Below are 22,357 nucleotides of genomic sequence, written 5' to 3'. Positions count from 1 at the left end.
GTCTTAAGTTTTTAAACTTCAACATCAAACCAGTCAGCCGGAGTTCTAACTACTGTATTTCACTATATAAACTCACTTTACTGTTAAAAATAAGTGTAAAATGCAAAACTCCAGTGGGTGTAACAAGATGTCCGCTTTCCCCTTCTCAGTGTATTCTTACTATGGAGGAGTGCGGAGTGTAGCAAGAAGGCGGCGACGGAACGTCACTTCCGTTATACGTTCTGACGGGTTGCCTAATCTGACGAAACAAACGCTGAATGTACGCTTCATACCATTCTCTCATCACTTCCGGGTCCCTGTACTAGTGGGCACTCCCCGGGAGCTGTCACTAGATGGCGCTGCTGATAATGACAAATAGTGTATGCACCGTACATGGAGGTAGATGGTGAGGAACAGAGCGATCTCGGGTATCCTGCTTATGGTGAGTGGCGCTTGTCTGTACGGCTGAGACCATTCATGTGTGTGTGTGTGTGTCACCCGGAGAGCCGCATCTCCCATGTATGTACAGGCGGCATCACTTCTTACTAACTTTACATTTGTGATATGAACACGAATGAGTCCTATGGACAGAGGGTATCCTGTACAGAGATGTCACGTGTTTCTATACAAAGCCTGTGCAGGGTGGGCGGGTGTATCTCCTCTGTGTGGCTCCTATCAGGAGGAGAGACCCCCTTCTTAGACACGCCCCCTTCTCATAGCCATGGAAACATTCCACAGGGGTGAACAAGCCTGAGTGTGCCGTGTGTAGTCAGTCCCATTCAGGTCAATAGGGACACCACCACAGCTCCCAATGTGACATGTGCCTTGCAGGACACCCCCGCACAGCTGTCATTGGGAGCAGCCAGTGCCATGAATAGGACTGCCTGCACTGAGGATGGACAGAACAGAACAGCCCTCAGCCATGTGCTGTAGTACAGTCCTGTGGATGAGGCCCAGGGATTTTTTTTTCCAGCAGGAATGCGGGAGACGTAGTTCCGGAACCTCCAATACTAAGGCTCTGTACACATCTAGGCCTACCAGATCACGGGAGGAATCGTCACCATTCTGCCCACGGTCCCAAATCACGGGACACCCTTGCATATATGATTGGCAGTGTGCAGTGCCGGCTTCCTGGCGGGTTCAATCCGAACGTGCTTGAGCCCATTCTTATGCCTTGTACACACGGTCGGTTTTTTCCTAAACTGGTGTTGCATACACACGGTCAGACAAGGTTGTGGGAAAATCCAATCGTTCGGAACGTGATGACGTTCGTTTGTTACGACGGGACTACGTTGAGCCTAGTAGCCAATAGCATTGGTCTCATAATTTCATCTGAGCATTCCTGGCACTGTCCGATCGGGATTCTCTACAAATGATCGGAAAAAGTCAGATCGGATTTTTTTGTCGGAAAATTTGAGATCCTGCGCTTAAATTTTGACGGAAAAAGTCCGATAGAGCCCACACACGATCGGATTTTCTGACAATATAATCCGATCGGACCTTTTCCATCGGAATGTCCGACCGTGTGTACAAAGCATTTGTCTGCAGTTGTCTGTCCCACACCACAGCTTCTAACAGGAAGCTCAGCTGAGGTACATAGAAATGAATGACCTGTTAAAAAAAACAAACAGAAACTTGTATCAAATATTGACTGTAATGTTCATTTCCTGGTGCCCGTCCATGGCATCATACTACCACAAGTGTGCTGCCATGTTGGCCCCAGGAAAATAGATTAAAGTAGAGGTTCACACAAAAATTGAACCTCCGCTTTTCGGAACCCTCCCCCCCCCTCCGGTGTCACATTTGGCACCTTTCAGGGGGGGAGGGGGGTGCAGATATCTGTCTAAGACCGGTATTTGCACCCACTTCCGGGCGGAGTCTATGCCTCTTCGGGTCCCAGAGACAGTGCCGACCATTATCTCTGCACTGCGCGACTAGGGAACCCGGGAAGTGAAGCCATAAGGCTTAATTTCCTGATTCCCATACCGAAGATGGCAGCGGCAGCACCCGAGGCCGAACCGTCCTCGAGTGCAGGTGAGTGTCCTTATTTTAAAAGTCAGCAGCTGCAGTATTTGGAGCTACTGACTTTAAATTTTTTTTTTTTTGCGAGACGCTCTCATTAAGCAGGGCTGTGTGCTTTAACCGCTTCCACCTCACGCAGATATACTGTGGCAGAAGGGCACGTACAGACAGATTAATGTACATGTACGTGGCCCTTTAAGAGGCGGTTTGCAGGTGCGCGCCCGCTGGGAGCTCCTTGACCGTGATCGCGGGTCCTGCGGACTTGATGTCTGCGGGGACACCCGCGATCGTCTCACAATGAGGAAGAACGGGGAGATGCTAATGTAAACAAGCATCTCCCCATTCTGCCTAATGACTGTGATCGGGAGCAGTGATCAGTGTCGTGTCACACACAGCCCCTCCCCCCACCGTTAGAATCACTCTCTAGGACACACATAACCCCTAAAGTGCCGCCTAGTGGTTAGTCCCTTCACTGCCAGTGACATTTTTACAGTAATCAATGCAATTTTTTAGCACTGATCGCTGTATTAATGGCAATGGTCCCAAAATGTTGTCGGATGTGTCTGCCATAATGTCCCAGTCACGATAAAAATCGCTGATCGCCACCATTATTAGTATAAAAAAAATTATCAATAAAAATTCCATAAAACTATTTGTGGGAAAAAAAAGGACGTCAATTTTGTTTGGGAGCCATGTCGCACAACCCCGCAATTGTCAGTGAAAGCGACGCAGTGCGCAAAAAACGCTCTGGTCTTTGGACAGCCAAATGGTCCGGGGCTTAAGTGGTTAAAAGCAAGAGGCACCGCCAGCTAGAAGAGACACTTCCTATACAGTAAGACACAGAGATTTACTATGCAGAATGTGGGGACCCCACCTTACAAGTCATGTAGTTAGTGCTTAAGAGGGGGCAGAGCATCCTTCCCCCAGACCAGGAACTGTACAAAACACACAGCCTGGCAGTTTTTTTAGGCAGAAATTAAAGTGGTTCTAGGGAATGATTTTTAATTTTTTTTTTTATTAAATTTAATTTAAAAAGTTATAATTATTATTATTATACAGGCTATATATAGCGCTGTCAGTTTACGCAGCGCTGTTCTGTTCAAGTCATGTCTTGTGGGGGCACCCATGCAGGTGCACTTCTGACCCAGGCTGTGCGCATCCCTAGACACAGCACAGCCACACCACCACCCCCAGTTCCCTGCTCATGGGATTTGACGGACAGCAGTAGGCACATATTATTATTATTATTATTATTATTATACAGAGTTTATATAGCGCCAACAGTTTGCGCAGCGCTTTACAATATGAGGGCAGACAGTACACTTACAATACAAATCAATACAGGAGGGATCACAGGGCCCTGCTCGTTAGAGCTTACAATCTAGAAGGGAGGGTCAAGTTGAAACAAAAAGGTAATAACTGTGGGGGGATGAGCTGATGGAGAAAATGAAAATACAGTTAGGTGTGGGTGGGGTAGGCTTCTCTGAAGAGAAGTGTTTTCAGGAATCGTCTAAAAGCTAATAAAGTAGGAGATAGGCGGACAGATTGGGGTAGGGAATTCCATGGGATTGGAGAGGCTTTGGAAAAGTCCTGGAGGCGAGTATGGGAGGAGGTGATGAGGGAGCTAGAGATCAGGAGGTCTTGAGAGGAACGAAGAGAACGAGTAGGTTGGTATTTAGAGACTAAGCTAGTGATGTAGCTGGGGGCAGAGTTGTGGATGGCTTTGTATGTAGTTAGTATTTTGAATTTAATTCTTTGGCTGAGCGGAAGCCAGTGAAGGGATTGACAGAGAGGAGTAGCAGACACCGAGCGATTGGTAAGGTGGATGAGTCTGGCAGCGGCATTCATGATGGATTGAAGAGGTGATAGACTATGTAGAGGTAATCCAATGAGAAGGGAGTTGCAGTAGTCGAGGCGGGAGATGACCAGCGAGTGAATTAAGAGCTTTGTTGTGTCATTGGTTAGAAAGGGGCGTATTTTGGAGATGTTGCGGAGGTTGAGGCGTCAGGATTTGGACAGTGATTGGATGTGTTGCTTGAAGGAGAGTTCAGAGTCCAGGACTACACCTAGAACCTTGGCGTGAGGGGATGGGCTTATGGTTGTGCCATCAATTTTGACAGTGAGATCAGGGGAAGGGGCATATGGGAGAGGAAAGATTATAAGTTCGGTTTTCGATAGATTGATTTTGGGGAAGTGATGTGACATCCAGACTGATATATCTGATAGTAAATTAGTGATACGTGAGGAGACAGAGGGAGTGAGCTGAGGGGTAGAGAAATAGATTTGGGTGTCATCAGCATAGAGGTGGTATTGGAAGCCGTGGGAGGCTATCAGTTGACCCAGGGAAGAGGTATAGATTGAAAATAGGAGTGGTCCAAGAACAGAACCTTGGGGGACCCCAACAGAGAAAGGAAGAGGAGAGGAGGAAGTAGAGTTGTAAGAAACGCTAAAGGTGCGGTTGGATAAGTAAGAAGAGAACCATCGTAGAGTACGGTCACGGAGACCAAAGGTGTGGAATTTTTTGAGAAGGAGGGGGTGGTCAACCGTATCAAAGGCAGCAGAGAGGTCCAGGATGAGGAGTACAGAATAATGTCGATTGGTTTTGGCCATTAGTAGATCGTTTGTTAGTTTTAGGAGAGCAGTTTCTGTGGAGTGTTGAGGACGAAATCCAGACTGAAGGGGATCAAGAAGGCTATTATCAGCGAGGTGGACACTCAGTCGGTTGTAGACCAGACGTTCGAGTAGTTTGGATAAAAAGGGGGAGCAAGGAGATGGGGCATAGGTTGTTAGGATTGGATGGGTCCAATGAGGGTTTTTTTAAGTATGGGTTTGACAAGTGCATGTTTTAGAGAGTTTGGGAAGATGCCAGAAGAGAGGGAGAGATTGAAGATGTGAGTTAGAGAGTGTAGCATAGAGCCAGAGGGTGAATGTAGCATTTGTGAGGGAACAGAATCCAGAGGGCAGGTGGTAAGGTGGACATTACCAAGTAGTGTAGCAACTTCGTCTATAGTGGTGGGGTTGAAAGAGGGAAGTAATGATTGTGCCTGTGGGCATGATGTGTAAAGCGTGGAGGGTATCAGAACAGTAGAGATCTCCGCGCGAATTGTATCAATCTTCTGTTTGAAGTGATTAGCAATCTCCTGGGCAGTGAGTGAGTTGGCGGGTGGAGGCGGTGGAGGACGAAGTAGAGATTTGAAAGTAGAGAAAAGTTGACGGGGACGGGATGATAGGTTGCTGATGAGAGTGATAAAATAGTTCTGCTTGGCAGAGAGGAGGCTAGAATTGTATTTTTGGAGGGCGGATTTATATTGTTTGAAATCTCTCTGAGACTTGGTCTTGCGCCACAGGCGCTCATGAGCACGACTATGTTTTTTCAGACTTCTAGTGACATCTGTTTGCCAAGGTTGAAGGGGTCGGGGCCTGATTCTGTGTGTAGTGAGGGGGGCCAGTGAGTCCAGAGAGGCTAGAAGTGAAGTGTTGTAGACAGAAGTGGCTAGGTTGGTGCAGGATAGGGTGAGATTTTGTCGTAGAGGTTGTCAATAGCAGAGTAGAGAAGAGAAGGGTTGAGATGACGTAGGTTTCTGCAGGTAACTTTAATGCGGTTGGAGGGAGAGGAGGTGAAGGAGAGGGAGAGAGTGAAACTAATAAGGTGGTGATCAGAGAGAGGGAATGGATAGTTAGAGAGGTTGCATGGAGTGCAAAGGTGAGAGAAAATGAGGTCAAGAATATTGCCTTCGGAGTGAGTAGGATCCACTGTTTCAGGTTAAAGGAGGAGGTTAGGCTGAGAAGTTTGGAAGGGGCAGAAGTGTTATTATTAATAGGGATGTTGAAGTCCCCGAGAATGATTGTGGGGATTTCAGAGGAAAGAAAGTAGGGTAGCCAGGCAGAGAAGTCATCAAGAAATGTTGATACTGGTCCAGGGGGCCTGTAGATCACCGCTATTCTTAGAGAAATTGGAGTGAAGAGACGAATGCTTACATATACTTCCTGCTGCTGCCTGTGTCTCATGTGAGACCAAGAAGAGCCAGAGACTGCACTAGATTGGTAAGAGGAGCCAGGTACATGTTTAGGGATGGGGAGAATGGATAGTGGGCATTTTTACCTTAAGTGGTTGTAAACCTCAGATGCAAAATATGAACAAAGCATATCCTTCTATAGTGTGTACTTATCTCAATTAAAGCGGGAGTCCGCCGGGAGTTCTGCCGTTTTTTTTAATTTTTTTAAAGCCAGCAGCTACAAATACTGCAGCTGCTGACTCTTAAAATAGTGACACTTACCCGCCCAGCGCGCCCGCGATGTCGGCACCCGAAGTCGATCTCTCGATCGTCTCTCGGGTGCTGCCGCCGCCATCTTGGGTATGGGAATCAGGAAGTGGAGCCTTTCGGCTTCATTTCCCGGTTCCCTACTGCGCATGCGCGAGTCGCGCTGCGCAATAAGGATGGTCCCCGCTGTCTCTGGGATCCGTGTGTTTCCCAGCAGGCAGCGGGGGACTTTCGGAAAGGGGCGTAGATTCTGCGGAAAGGGGCGTACCTTCTGCAGAATCTACGCCGGAAGTGGGTGCAGATACCTGTACTGTACAGGTACCTGCACCCCCCTCCCCCCTGAAAGGTGCCAATTGTGGCGCCGGAGGGGGGGAGGATTCCAATGAGCGGAAGGTCCACTTTAGGGTGGACCTCCGCTTTAAGAGCACTAAGTGACATTTCTGTCTGCTGCTTTGTTCCTCTGCTATGAGCATGAATCACTTCTGACACCAAGAGAAAAATGGTGACAAGGTAGGGACCCCCAGCAGATTGACAGCCTCGGCTCTGTTCCTGTTTGCTGTGCGGAGGGGTTGTGTTCTTTTCCTCCAATCAGCTCTCAGAACTCTCCTCACTGAGCTCTTCAGAGTGTCTTCCCCCTTTTTTCTGAACTCTGACAAGTTATATAAAATTCAGCACTTTGACACCAATCCTATCCTGCTGGGAAGCCGTTAAAGAAAACGGCCAAGCTGCACATACGCGGGGGGCATGTATAGGTGCAGCTGCGGGCAGGGAATGCCTCCATCACCTATGATTGGCTGTGCACTTTGACAGCTTTGCAGCAGTATAGCTCGGGAGGGTGAGAACTCGTGTTTGAACATGCCTGATCTCAACCTTCCTAGACACCCTCCATTGCCCGCGGATACCTCAAGTTGCCCCCTGCAAAGTCACTGGAAATAAAAGCGGTGCATGTCATCATCGGCAATTATACATGCTAAATGGAACGCCCCTACCACCATATGATCATCCTGGTACTCATAATTCTCTGCTCAGACCCCAAGTGCTGCATTGTGGATTCGAGGACAGCCTAGGCCAGTGATGATGAACCTCATAATCCACCCCAGATGTTTTGGAACTACATTTCCCATGATGCCCATGCACTCTGCAGTGTAGGTGAGCATCATGGGAAATGTAGTTCCAAAACATCTGGGGTGCCAAGGTTCACCATCACTGGCCTAGGCTTAGTCCCTTGGCTGAATAATGATCAGCATTATTCTACCCTCTGAGGCCATCTTCTGGTGGAACAGCAGTACTGCGGGGGACTGCTCTAAATGCATTTTATTTTGTTGTTATTATGTTGACTTTTAATGGGTTATTTATTTTTTGCTGGAGTTATGCTTTAAGTTATTGCTTGGTGAATTAAATGATACTTATTAACAAGGTGGTGCCTCTGTTATATCCCTTGAGCATTGTATTGACAGCAGCCCTGCTTTTTGCCATCTGTTCAAGTAGACAGGCTGAGATAATGGTATTGTATTTTTGTATAGGAAGAAAAATTTAGAACAGCAGCCTTCTGTATCGTACCGTCCACCGCACATTTCACACTATAACATTTTGTAAACATGCATATCGTGCTTGTGCTGTCATTCCTTGTTAATGGCACCCCAGATGCAGCAGGCAGACATGCATTTGTTGTGCAAAAAAAAAAAAAGCATAAAGACACACACCATAAAAAAAATAAAAAATAAAATAAAAAAACATTCAAAGCTCCATACTTAAAGCGGAGTTCAACCCATTTAAAAGCTGCTGACTTTTAATAAGACACTCACTTGTCCCACGGTCCAGTGATGTGGGTGCAGAAAGCCTAGCTCCTCTCCGCAGCGTCGGCATTCAAATTGTGGGCACCCGACTGTCGGCACTGCGCATGCACGCTCTGAATAGCCAAGCAATCTTCTGGGACCTGTGACGTATCCCAGAAGACTGCAGGGAGGGAAGGGAAGAGGTGATCTTCCTTCTGGCGCCGCGGTGCCAGGAGAGGTAGTGGGAGCTGGGTGGCTGTATAAGCAGGATACCCGTTCCCCCCCCCCCCCAAAAAAAATGATATGCTAAATGTGGCATGTCAGGGGGTCACCAACACTTAAAGCGGAAGTTCAGTTTTTGTGTGGAACTCCGCTTTTAAAAAAAAAAGTGCATGAGCTACTTTGCTGAGCGCAGGGCAGCTCATTAAAATAATTGGGCTGCCTATGTGTGTAGGGCGATAAAGAGCATACGTGCGACGCCTGGCGTAGCATGAAACGGTGAGAATGGGGCCTCAAAGTCAAATTCCAGAAGAGAAAAAAAACATGTCTTTGGCCCATGGTAAAGTGGATGGTTATATCTAAAGCTGTATAAACTACATCCAGAGGGCTATTGGGAATGTTAACCTTTTAATTGTCTTCATGACAGATTTATTATCGGCTTTGATCTTCTGGGCTCTGCTGCTGTGATTTGCCATCTTGTATAGTGCAGGAGTAGCAAACACAGGCTCTCATCCTACTTCCCCCTCACCCATTGCTAATATGTCTTTTTATTTGATTTAGAAAATGCAAGGCATTCTGTGATTGGACAAAGGGAGAAGAGGGACAGATGAATGACAGGACCAGCCCTGCACATCTTTTTGTAGCACATAATAAAAGCACTACAATGCACTCTTTATATGTGGGTGTGCAGTTCATTCTGAATGGCGCCCCAGCATATATATACAGTATGAGCCAATGCAGCTGCAATTCAGCACATTGTGAATGTACATTCAGTGTGCGGTGCTGACCAAAAGAAATGCAGGCATTGTTACTTTGTGCAATGAGGCTCATTGATCCCCAGCATCCTTTTAACTGGGTCTTTATGTCCTGGGGGGTGCAAAGGACTGCCCGATCACATGACCAGAGGCTCCCAATCATTACTAGAGACTGGAAGCTGCCTTTTTGACAGCTCAGTCCCTGCGCTGGGAGCGTGCATTGAACCTGCTCTCAGCTCAGAAACCTCAACTGTCCATGGACAAATCTGTGGTGTGTGGGTGAAGTTATATGAAGGGTGGAGGGGAATATACATCTTTTATATTAAACTAGTACTAAAGGCTGAGACTTTTTTTGCATGGATATAATGCAGAATACTGGTAAACTTTTACTTTAACCACTTAAGCCCCGGACCAATTTGCAGCCAAAGGACCAAGCCTCTTTTTGTTATTCGGCACTGCGTCGCTTTAACTGACAATTGTGCGGTCATGCGACGTGGCTCCCAAACGAGATTGACGTCCTTTTTTTCCCCACAAATAGAGCTTTCTTTTGGCAGTATTTGATCACCTCTGCGGTTTTTATTTCTTGCGCTATAAACAAAAATATAGCGACAATTTTGAAAAAAATTCTATATTTTTTACTTTTTGCTAAAATAAATATCCCCAAAAAATATATATAAAAACTTTTTTTTCCTCAGTTTAGGCCGATACGTATTCTTCTACATATTTTTGGTTAAAAAAAATCGCAATTAGCGATTATTGATTGGTTTGCACAAAAGTTATAGCGTTTACAAAATAGGGGATAGTTTTATGGCATTTTTATTAATCTTTTTTTTTTTTTTTTTTTTACTAGTAATGGCGGCGATCAGCGATTTTTATTGTGACTGCGACATGGCAGACACATCGGACATTTTTGACACATTTTTGGGACCATTGTCATTTATACAGCAATCAGTGCTATTTAAATGCACTGATTCCTGTGTAAATGACAATGGCAGTGAAGGGGTTATATATGACGTTGTGTTTTTCTTTTATTGTAGGGGGGCGTGGCCTGGCATGAGACCGCATCATCCCGACTTCAGAAGTCTGGATCTGCCAGCTGCCTGGACTGATGGTAACTCCCCGCCCCTCCGCAGCTCAGCGATCCAGTGAGCGTGGAGGAGCAGAGCGGGGAGATGCTGATTGACAGGCAGTAGCTCTCTGCTCAGGGAGGTGAGAGAACCGAGCCATCGGTGGTGTTCGGTGGCTCGGCTCTAAGTGCAGAGGTGGCGGGGGAAGGATGCAGCATCCACCTAGGTAAGTATGATTATGGGGAAAAAAACAAAACCCATACTTCTCCTTTTAAATTAAATTGTAATGCCTTATATTATCATCAGTCTATTTTTAAAATAACAAACATGTCATGCTTACCGACTCCTGTGTAAGGGTTTTGCACAGAGCAGCTCCCATCCTCCACTTCTGGGGTCCCCTGCTGGTGCTTCTTGCTCCTGCTTTCAGAGTGCCCCAATAGCAAGCCGCTAAGTATAGTATGGAGTGCCCCTTAGACCCCTTTCACACCACACCGCCCTTTGCGTCGGCGGTAAAACGCCGCTATTTTTAGCGGCGTTTTACCGCCGGATTTGCTGCGCATTTCGGCCGCTAGCAGGGCGCTTTTACCCCCCGCTAGCGGCCGCGAAAGGGTTAAAACCTGCCGGCAATACAGCTTCGGCAATAGTGGCGTTTTGCCGGCGGCATTACAGCACTGCCCCATTGATTTCAATGGGGAGCAGCGGTGAAGGAGCGGTAAACACACCGCTCCTTCACCGCTCCAAAGAAGCTTCTGGCAGGACTTTTTTCTGACGTCCTGTCAGCGCACCGCTGTAGTGTGAAAGCCCTCGGGGCTTTCACACTACAAACAATGGTGCAGCTTCTTTAGGGCGGATTGCAGGCGCTATTTCTAACGCTATAGCGCCTGCAAAACGGCCTGGTGTGAAAGGGGTGTAAAGGTAAAAAAAAAAAAAAAGTCTGCCCTTTAGAATCACTTTCAATCCCTTCCTTCTTCTGCCCAGGAGTACATGTCCCATGAGGCATTGCTCCTCTCACATTCACAAATTCTCAGGCACTTACTGACATGTATGGACAGTGTACTGAGCTGTATGTGGGCTGCACTGTGTATACTGGCATGTATGAATGACGCACTGAGCTGTATATGGGCTGCACTTTGTATACTGACATGCATGGACAGTGTACTGAGCTGTATGTGAACTACACTGTGTATACTGACATGTAGGAATGGTGTACTGAGCTGTATGTGAGCTGCACTGTGTATACTGACATGTATGGTTGGTGTACTGAGCTGTATGTGAGCTGCACTGTGTATACTGACATGTATGAATGGTGTACTGAGCTGTATGTGGGCTGCACTGTGTATACTGACATGTATGAATGGTGTATTGAGCTGTATGTGAACTGCACTGTGTATACTGACATGTATGAATGGTGTACTGAGCTGTATGTGGGCTGCACTGTGTATAGTGACATGTATGGTTGGCGTACTGAGCTGTATGTGGGCTGCACTGTGTATATTGACATGTATCAATGGTGTATTGAGCTGTATGTGAACTGCACTGTGTATACTGACATGTATGAATGGTGTACTGAGCTGTATGTGGGCTGCACTGTGTATACTGACATGTATGGTTGGTGTACTGAGCTGTATGTGAGCTGCACTGTGTATACTGACATGTATGAATGGTGTACTGAGCTGTATGTGGGCTGCACTGTGTATACTGACATGTATGAATGGTGTATTGAGCTGTATGTGAACTGCACTGTGTATACTGACATGTATGAATACTGACATGTAGGAATGGTGTACTGAGCTGTATGTGGACTGCACTGTGTATACTGACATGTAGGAATGGTGTGCTGAGCTGTATGTGAGCTGCACTGTGTATAGTGACATGTATGGTTGGCGTACTGAGCTGTATGTGGGCTGCACTGTGTATATTGACATGTATCAATGGTGTATTGAGCTGTATGTGAACTGCACTGTGTATACTGACATGTATGAATGGTGTACTGAGCTGTATGTGGGCTGCACTGTGTATACTGACATGTATGAATGGTGTACTGAGCTGTATGTGGGCTGCACTGTGTATACTGACATGTATGAATGGTGTACTGAGCTGTACTGTGTATACTGACATGTATGAATGGTGTACTGAGCTGTACTGTGTATACTGACATGTATGAATGGTGTGCTGAGCTGTACTGTGTATACTGACATGTATGAATGGTGTGCTGAGCTGTACTGTGTATACTGACATGTATGAATGGTGTACTGAGCTGTATGTGGGCTGCACTGTGTATACTGACATGTATGAATACTGACATGTAGGAATGGTGTACTGAGCTGTATGTGGACTGCACTGTGTATACTGACATGTAGGAATGGTGTGCTGAGCTGTATGTGAGCTGCACTGTGTATAGTGACATGTATGGTTGGCGTACTGAGCTGTATGTGGGCTGCACTGTGTATACTGACATGTATGAATGGTGTACTGAGCTGTATGTGGGCTGCACTGTGTATACTGACATGTATGAATGGTGTACTGAGCTGTATGTGGGCTGCACTGTGTATACTGACATGTATGAATGGTGTACTGAGCTGTATGTGGGCTGCACTGTGTATACTAACATGTATGAATGGTGTACTGAGCTGTACTGTGTATACTGACATGTATGAATGGTGTACTGAGCTGTACTGTGTATACTGACATGTATGAATGGTGTACTGAGCTGTATGTGGGCTGCACTGTGTATACTGACATGTATGAATGGTGTGCTGAGCTGTACTGTGTATACTGACATGTATGAATGGTGTACTGAGCTGTATGTGGGCTGCACTGTGTATACTGACATGTATGAATGGGGTATTGAACTGTCTGTGTGCTCGCAGTTTCCCATGATATGTAAACCAAATAATGCATTCTGTATGCAGACCAATTAAGCGATAAAGAAAATAGTTGACAACTAGTTTTATAATTATGTCGATAAGTTTTAGCCCTACTGACAATGCTGCCCGCCAAAGGTGTCCCTGTACTCCTTCATCCAGAGTAGAGGCACTCTCATACAAGGAGGTGTGTTATTGTGCAGATCACCAGGTGAAAGCACAGGGAAAATGGCAAAAAAAAAGTAAATGAATGCAGTCACCACATCTAATGATTGGTATGCTGCAATATTTTACATCTGTTTTGCATTTAATACCGCTTTAAGGGACCATGCAAAGTGAATGGGCTGCCTTCCAGCTATATGATTTAATACATAAGGAAGTGCATGTGACATGTGAGCGCACAGAGCTGTGAATGGATTAGCAAAAACAGCGACATCATTTCTCATGACCGTGTCCGTTTTCCAGAAAGCAGCCCTTTTCTAGCCAGACTGGTATTTCCCGTGCCTTTGTGCGCTCAAGAAGAAGGTTAAAAAAAACTAACCTGCCTGGTAGAATGCTCCTAGTCTAATGCAATATTTGAATCTGAGCTCCAGCCTTACCCTCAGTCTTGCACAATTGTACTGACATTTCTTACTCTGATCTTACTGCACACTGTCAACTTCTTACAGTGTGCAGTAGAAGCTGCAGCCAGTCAGATAGCGCCCAGCTCATTTCTGGGAGCGAGGACTTCCTGCATCATATAGCCCTTTCTTCCCAACTCTGACTGTCCCTGGCCTGCCCCTTTCATTCATTGGATTCAGATCTTTAACCACTTCAGCTCTGGAAAGATTTTACCCCCTTAATGACCAGGCCCTTTTTTTTTTTTTTGCGATACAGCACTGCGTTACTTTAACTGACAATTGTGCGGTCATGTGACGCTGTACCCAAATAAAATTGTCCTTTTTTTCCCCCCACAAATAGAGAGCTTTCTTTTGGTGGTATTTGATCACCTCTGCAGTTTTTTATTTTTTGTGCTATAAACAAAAAAGTGCGACAATTTTGAAAAAAACTAAAATGATTTTTTACTTTCTGCTATAAAATACATCCAATAAAAAAAGAAAAGTAAAAAAACAAATGTCTTCATCAATTTAGGCCAATTTGTGTTCTCCTATATATTTTTGGTAAAAAAATAAATAAATAAATCCCAAAAGCATATATTGATTGGTCAAATCTATACCAGACCCTTATCCGAGCATGCAGCCTGGCAGGTCAGGAAGGGGGGGGGGGAGAGACCCCCCCCCCCCCCACATGCCTACAACATGGGGTGGGGGCTTTGGGGCAGGGGGGGCTCTGCATGGGGTTCCACTCAACAACTATACTAGACCAGGTTTATTGCTGGCAATTTTATGGCAGCTAACTCATCAGGATGTGGTGACCAGTTTCCTGGACCATTCCTCAACAACTAGCTTATGCCAGTTTGTTAAAGAGAGAGCAAGAGGAAAAAAGAGAAAAAAAAAAAAAAAAAGAGCATTAAAACTGCATGCAAAAACACGGGTTTAAAAACGCACCGCAAAACGAGCTGGAAAAACGCATCAACAGCAGCCACATAAATGTGAACCAAGGGTAAAACTGGAGCGCTCGGAATCTGGTGCAGCTCTGCATAGTAACCAATCAGCTTCTAACTTCAGTTTGTTCAATTAAGCTTTGACAATACAACCTGGAAGCTGATTGGTTTGTATACAGAGCTGCACCACATTTTACACGCTCCAGTTTTAGTAAATCTTCCCCAGTATGCCTCTTCTGTATCAAAGTCTTTTTTTTTTTTTTCCAGTAAAGTTCCACTTTAAAAATAAAAGGGAGGTGGATCTTGGCACATGCTCTGTAGCCATAGAGGATGTTGTACATAGTAGGGTGTGTGTGTGTGAATCAGCATCAATTGTAGAGAGGAGCAGCTCGCTTTGCTTATCGGTTCCAACTGGTAAGTACTGTATGTAATACTGAGTGCAATAATCTGTGATCAGCTGAGGTGTGGAGTGTTAGCTGAAAAGAGTGATGTTGTAACCAGTATGTGTGAAGGTGTAAGTGAGGTTAAAGCGGTATAAAACCCAAAACTGAAAATGTCATATATTGCAGCTTACCAGTCATTAGATGTGGTGGATGCACTTGTTTTGTTTTCTTTTTTTTTAGGCTTTTTTCACCTGGTGATCCTACCTGTAAGCCCTTGTACACATGGTCGGACATTCCGACGGAAAATGTCCGATCAGACCGTGTGTGGGCTCCATCGGACTGTCTCCGTCGGAATATCTGACCGACAAAGTTTTAGAGCTGGGCTATAAAACTTTCCGACAACATGATCCGATCAGACTTTGTCCGATTGTGTGTAGAGAATTCCGATCGGACAAAGTGCCACGCATGCTCAGATCAAATTCCTAGACCAAAGCTATTGGCTACTAGCCTGAACGTAGTCTCGTTGTAAAGAAATAACGTCATCACGTTACGAACGATCGGATTTTCCGACAACTTTGTCCGACCGTGTGTATGCAACACCAGTTTCGGACAAAATCCGACGGACTTTGTTGTCGGAATGTCTGATCGTGTGTACAAGGGCTAACACTCCTCCTGTATTAGTGTCCTCACTCTGGATGAAGGAGCACAGGGGCACTTTTGGACGACAGAATGGTCAGCCTTGGGGGGGGGGGTTTGGGGGGGTGTGTTAGATGAACTATTAGATACCTTAATAAATGTAAAGCCAAACGCCAGCTCATACTTTATGAGCTGTACAGCAACAGTTTTGTTCCTTTTTGGATAAAGGTTTTACATAAATAAAAGCTGATTGTTGTCATGCATCTGCAGCACAGCTTTTAAAAAAGAAAAGAAAAAAAAACAATAGATGTACTGACCAGATCTTCAGGTTTAAAATAAGGAAGAGAAAGCTTTTAAAAAGAAAATGAATGCAGGCACCACATCTATTAATTGGTAAGCTGCATTGTAATAAATGTTTGTCTTTGGCTTTAATATAATAAGTGAGAGAGAGCCTAATGCCGCCTACACACGCCCAGACTTTTGGACGGACTATGTCAGACGGACTTCCCGACGGACTTTCTGAACGAACGGACTTGGCCATACATGACCGGACTAAGTCAGTTTTGTTTTGAACGTGATGACGTCAACGGGACTAAACAAGGAAGTTCAATAGCCAGTAGCAAAAGCTGCCCTTGTGTCGCGTTTCGTCCGTCGGACTAGCACACGCAAGCGGTTTTCCCAATTTTCAGTCCATCGGACTTGAGTCTGTCGGATAGATTTGAAACATGTCTTATTTCTAGGTCCGTCTGACTTTTGGGGAAAAAAAAAGTCTGCTGGAGCCCACACACGATTGAATTGTCTGACGGACCATGCCTGCCGGAAAAGTCTGATCGTGTGTACGCGGCATTACTCTGTTTACTGTGATTTTAACCGCTTGCCACCTGCCCACAGTACGTTCACTGTGTGGCACAGGCAGGCTGGATCACATAAATGTACATCATCTAGCCTGTTATAGGTTAGTGGCGTTCAGTGCGCCACTCCCATGACCTATATGTCCAGTAGATTGCAGATCCCAGTACCCAGCCACTGTCAACAAAGCATTTATGAATGAATTTCATTCATAACAGCTGTTTTTCCTATAGAGTACTGATATGATTGGCCCACAGCTATCATATGGTACCTGTGCAAATCACAGCACCCTGTACCATGTAATTGGCTGTGGCCAATCACAGATCACTATTAATCACAGCTGTTATGAATGTAACCCATTCAAGATACCTCAAAACATTGCTGTCACAATGATCATCATTGTAACGGCAATTAAAGTGTAAATTTTTTTTTTTTTAAAGAAATCCATGATCAACCGCCCCCCCGCCCCCATTGTATTATCAAAAGTATTGGAATGCCTGCCTTTACACACACATGAACTTTTAAAGGGGTTGTAAACCCTCAGAGGTCTTTACCTTAATGCATTTTATGCATTAAGGTGAAAAACCTTTTGTGCTCCAGCAGCCCCTAGAGCCCCCACTTTTTCTTACCTGAGCCGATCATTCCAGCAATTGGGACCAGCACATCAGCTCCAGCCACTGTATCGGTTCCTCATTGGATAGATTGATAGCAGTGGGAGCCATTGGCAATCAAATCCAGTGACATGAGCCAGGCAGTGGGGCCAAGTCCTGCTGTCTGTGTCAATGGACACCTCAATAGGACTCGGGAGCACGCCCGCATTGGGTGCCCCCTTGGAATGTGGTTCTCCGAGGGGGGAACTTGAGAATAGGAGGAGCCAAGCACGCCATAGGGGGACCCCAAAAGATTGGGGCCACTCTGTTGCAAAACCCTTGCAGAGAGGAAGTAAGTATACCATGTTTGTAACCCAAACCCAAAGCTTTACAATCACTTTAATGCCATCCCAGTCTTAGTTTGTAGGGTTCAATATTGAGTTGGCCCACCCTTTGCGGCTATAACAGCTTCAACTCTTCTGGGAATGCCTTCCACAAGGTTAAGGAGTGTGTCTGTGGGAATGTTTAACCATTCATCCAGAAGTGCATTTGTGAGGTCAGGCACTGATGTTGGACAAGAAGGCCTGGCTTGCAGTCTCCGCTCTAATTCATCCCAAAGGTGATTGGTTTGAGGTCAGGACTCTATGTAGGCCAGTCAAGTTCATCCACCCCAAATTCACTCATCCATGTCTTTACGGACCTTGCTTTGTGCACTGGTCCAAATCATTTGCTGAAGGGGGAATTATGGTGTGGGTTGTTTTTCAGGGGTTTGGCTTGGCCCCTTAGTTCCAGTGAAGGGAAATCTTAAGGCGTTAGCATGCCAAGACATTTTAGAAAAATCCATGGTCCCAACTTTGTGGGAACAGTTTGGGGATGGCCTCTTCCTGTTCCAACGTGACTGCACAAAGCAAGGTCCATAAAAACATGGATGGGCGAGTTTGGGGAGGAGGAACTTGACTGGCCTAGACACGCCCCTAAACCTTGTGGACAGCCTTCCCAGAAGAGTTGAAGCTGTTAGAGCTGCAAAGGGTGGGCCACCTTAATAATGAACCCTATGGACTAGACTGGGATGCCATTAAAGTTAAAGCGGAGGTCCACCCTAAAATGGACCTTCGCTCATCGGAATCCCCCCCCCCCCTCCGGCGCCACAATCGGCACCTTTCAGGGGGGAGGGGGGTGCAGTTACCTGGATAATCCAGGTAACTGCACCCACTTCCAGGCTAGCTCTCTGCGGAAAGGGGCGTACGTTACGCCCCTTTCCGCAAGCGCCCGCCCCCTTCAGCAAGTGCCCCGCTGCCTGCTGGGAAACACACAGCTCCCAGAGGCAGCGGGGACCGTCCGGATTGCGCCGCGCGGCTCGCGCATGCGCAGTAGGGAACCGGGAAATGAAGCCGAAAGGCTCCATTACCTGATTCCCATACCCAAGATGGCGGCGGCAGGACCCGCCAGACGAGCGAGCGATTGGCTTCGGGTGCCGACATCGCGGGCACGCTGGACAGGTAAGTGTCACTATTTAAAAGTCAGCAGCTGCAGTATTTGTAGCTGCTGGCTTTTAAAAAAAAAAAAAAAACGCGGAGTCCCGGTGGACTCCCGCTTTAATGTGCATGTAAAGGCAAGTGTCCCAATACTCGTAATATAGTGTATAAATACATCAATACAGTGTCAAATGAATCATATGCAGTGCTAATTTCATCAGCGGCATTTTTACAGTGACATAAACTAAAAGTAAAGTACATTTTCGTCCACTGACAAAAACTATGACGAAAATCCATTTTGTTTACAGGCCATCCCTCAAACCTGAGACCACCATCCAGCGCTGTGCAGCATTACAGGCCTCCTCAGACCACCCATGGTGTCTAAATCTGTATCTGTGAGTTTGTTCAAAGCTTAATACCATAAATAATAACATATTAGAATTTTTACCCCAGGAGTAAATAATATGTTTGGAAATTCTAGAGAAATGCTTAAATAATGCATTACAATTTAACCAAACCCATTTGATTTTAGTCACCTAAAATGTAGGGCAGAGTTATTCGGCTAAATACGACTAAAACAATAGCAGATGATTAACCACTTAAGCCCCGGACCATTTGGCTGGCCAAAGACCAGACCACTTTTTGCAATTCGGCACTGCGTCGCTTTAACTGACAATTGTGCGACGTGGCTCCCAAACAAAATTGACGTCCTTTTTTTTTTCCCCCACAAATAGAGCTTTCTTTTGGTGGTATTTAATTGCCTCTGCGGTTTTTATTTTTTGCGCTATAAACAAAAAAAAAAGCGCCAATTTTGAAAAAAAAAAAACGCATTATTTTTAACTGTTTGCTATAATAAATATCCCCCAAAAATATATAAAAAATAAAAAAAATTTCCTCAGTTTAGGCCGATATGTATTCTTCTTCTACATATTTAAGTGTATATTGATTGGTTTGCGCAAAAGTTATAGTGTCTACAAAATAGGGGATAGATTTATGGCATTTTTATTCATATTTATTTTTTTTATTAGTAATGGCGGTGATCAGCAATTTTATTTTTCATCATGACTGCGACATTATGGCGGACACGTCCAACAATTTTGACCCATTTTTGGGACCATTGGCATTAATACAGCGATCAGTGCGATTAAAATTGCATTGATTACTGTAAAAATGTCACTGGCAGTGAAGGGGTTCGCACTAGGGGCAGGGGAGGGGTTAATCTGTATCCTATGTTGTGTTCTAACTGAAGGGGGGATGGGACTGTGCAGGGAAACTAAGGCCCCTTTCACACTGGGGTGGTTTTCAGGCGCTACAGCGCTAAAAATAGCACCTGTGTAGCGCCTGAAAAAACCGTCCCCTTTCACTCCAGTGTGAAAGCCGGAGGAAACAGGAAGTGCATAGAAGGAAGTGACTGCAGGACACTATGATCTCCACTATCATTACAGGACATTGTGGAACATTCTTTCTCCTACATGTTGTTTTTTTTTTTTTTTAAACTAATTGTAATGCGCCACAAAACGCCTGCCAGTGCGTATGCAGAGCGTTCCCATGGACTTGAATTGGAGGCGTTAAAGGGCTTCAAACTCCTCTAGACTCGACATTACTTCAATTTTGAAGTGAAGCAACGCAACCCTAACGCTTCATGTTTTGATCATCTAAACAGCACTGTGTGCTGCCCATAGTATAATTTGTAATGGCGTTTGGGGGGTGTTAAAAACACCCCTCAAATACCTACTTTCAATGCCAGTGTGAACCTAAGCCTCTCTATAATGTACACACACTACGAAAATCAGAAGTAAAATTTCATCCAACATACGATCTGCCGATTTTTCAGGTTGCTGTTACGGTGCTTTCAACAGTGGATTCCAGTTTTTCGTCCGACAAAAGCTGGATGTGCTGACTATAACATTTTTGTTCTACGTGAGCGCTACATCCAATTTTCATTTAATCAGTAAAAAAAATTGTATGCTCAGAAACTAACACATACAAAACTATTCAACGCATTACGTTACTTCTGAAGTTTTGTATTCTGTTGTACGAGAATTTTGGTGAGTAAACTCTTCACTTTCGACATGAGACTAGCATGCCACAAAAAAACGGACGAACGGTTGTCCAAAAATCTGATCGTGTGTATGAGGATTTAGCTTTATGCCGCATGCACACGATTGGACTTTTCGATGGACTAGGTCCGGCGGACTATTCGGCAGACTTTGCAGCGGAGGTCCGCCGGACTTTCAAACAAATGGACTTGCCCACACACTATCACTCCAAAAGTCAGACGGATTCGAACGTGATGACGTACGACCGGAATAGAATAAGGAAGTTCCTAGCCAATACCTGCCCTAGCGTTGGTTTCCGTCCATCGGACTAGCACACTTTTAATTTTTTAAGCAAAACTATCACCCAAAAGGGCAAGTTCTGCTCGTCCTCCCTTTTTTTTTTTTTTCTCCAAGAAATGCACAGCCTTGTCACTTCTGTGTCCATATATGAACAAAACGTGCGTGTGTGTCTCTTTCTCATAAATTTACAAAAATATTCTTTCCATGAGGAATTGATTTAAATAGCAGCTCAAATATGTTTGGCTAAATCACATGACCATGTCAAGTAATTTGCTGCCAAAATAGAATTTGAATATTTTATTATTATTATTATTATTCTTACAACCAATAATCCAAGTATTGAACATTACTGAATGTCAAAATCAAAGAAGGCTGGATAAGAACAAACAACTTTATCTTATCTTTGGTATTTTGGGGTTCCTAGATAACATGTACTTTCTTAGGCCGCGTACACACGCGCGGACTGTTCGCCCAACTTTGTCCGTCCAACAGTTTCGGCAAACAGTCCGCTCAAACTTAGCATGGACGGACATGGCCACACACGACGGACGAACAGTTTGCTGAAACCGTGCGCGATGACGTGAACGGCACGTACGACGGGACGAAAAATACGATGTCCAATACACTGCAATGCAACCTTCCGACGTGGAAATCCTTTCTGAGCATGCGCAAGACTTAGTTGGCCGAACAAGCCTACACACGAGCGAACAGTCCGCTGAAACCTTGTTTCAGCGGACAGTTTTTCGGAATTTCCGTAAGACCTTGTTCGTCCAACTGTCCGCTGAAACTGTCCGCTGAAGCCCCACACACGAGCGGACTGTCTGCCCAAACACTGTTCAGCGGACAAGGTTGGGCGAACAGTCCGCCCGTGTGTACGCGGCCTTAGTGTACCTACTGTCTAAGCTAACGTGTATTTCTATACCAGGCATTCTGGCATTCCTCTCCTACTGTACATGTAAAAAGAATCTTTGTTTTTTTTTTTTTTTGCTTGAAAATTATTTAGAACGCCCAAACATTGTATATATTTTTTTTAGTAGAGACGCTAGGGCAGTGATGGTGAATCATGGCACCCCACAGATGTTTTGGAACTACATTTCCCATGATGCTCGGCTACACTGCTGAGTGCATGAGCACCATGGGAAATGTAGTTCCAAAACATCTGTGGGGTGCCAAGCTTTGCCATCACTGCCCTAGGGAATAAAATGGCAGTCGTGGCAAATTTTTCTGGCACGCAGTATTTGCACAGCAATTTTTCAAATGTGTTTTTTTTTTTTTTTTTTTTTTGTGGGTGGGGGGGGGGGGGGGGAGGGGGGGTGTTCGGGAACAACTATACTTTTGTGATTTAAAAGAAACAAAATTTTTACCCCAATTTTTTTGTGTAATGTGAAAGATGATGTTACGCCGAGTTAATGGATACCTAACATGTCACGCTTTAAAATTGTGCACGCTCGTGGGATGGTGCCAAACTTCGATACTTAAAAAATCTCCATAGGCTATGCTTTCATTTTTTTTTTTTTTTTTTTTTTTACAGGTTACCAGTTTAGAGTTGCAGAGGTCTAGTGCTGGAATTATTGCTCTTGCTCTAACATTATGCGGCAA

At 45.2% G+C, this 22,357-nt stretch overlaps 1 protein-coding gene across 5 annotated transcripts in view; it reads left to right on the top strand.

The window, feature by feature from the left end:
- The first annotated feature begins 262 nt into the window (after window positions 1-262).
- The window catches only part of ADPRH (ADP-ribosylarginine hydrolase), a 54,168-nt gene continuing 32,073 nt past the window's right edge, over window positions 263-22,357 (top strand). For 2 of the 5 annotated variants that reach the window (XR_013261852.1, XM_077448417.1), the window contains exon 1: window positions 263-421. Coding sequence is in view for 3 of the 5 variants with exons in the window: in XM_077448417.1 (XP_077304543.1) it covers window positions 383-421 (39 nt within the window). In the remaining 2 variants the exon portion in view is untranslated. Of the gene's footprint in view, window positions 422-14,818; window positions 14,901-18,727; window positions 18,815-22,357 lie in introns of those variants that run through there. The other 3 variants (XM_077448419.1, XM_077448420.1, XM_077448422.1) reach the window with 3 other exon arrangements.

This window comes from Lithobates pipiens, unplaced genomic scaffold (assembly GCF_037356315.1).
Source record: "Lithobates pipiens isolate NorthernLeopardFrog02 unplaced genomic scaffold, aLitPip1_a1.2 Scaffold_22, whole genome shotgun sequence".
NCBI classification, from domain to species: domain Eukaryota; kingdom Metazoa; phylum Chordata; class Amphibia; order Anura; family Ranidae; genus Lithobates; species Lithobates pipiens.
Note: the sequence above shows the minus strand (reverse complement) of the source record. Positions and strands in the feature narration are given on the sequence as shown.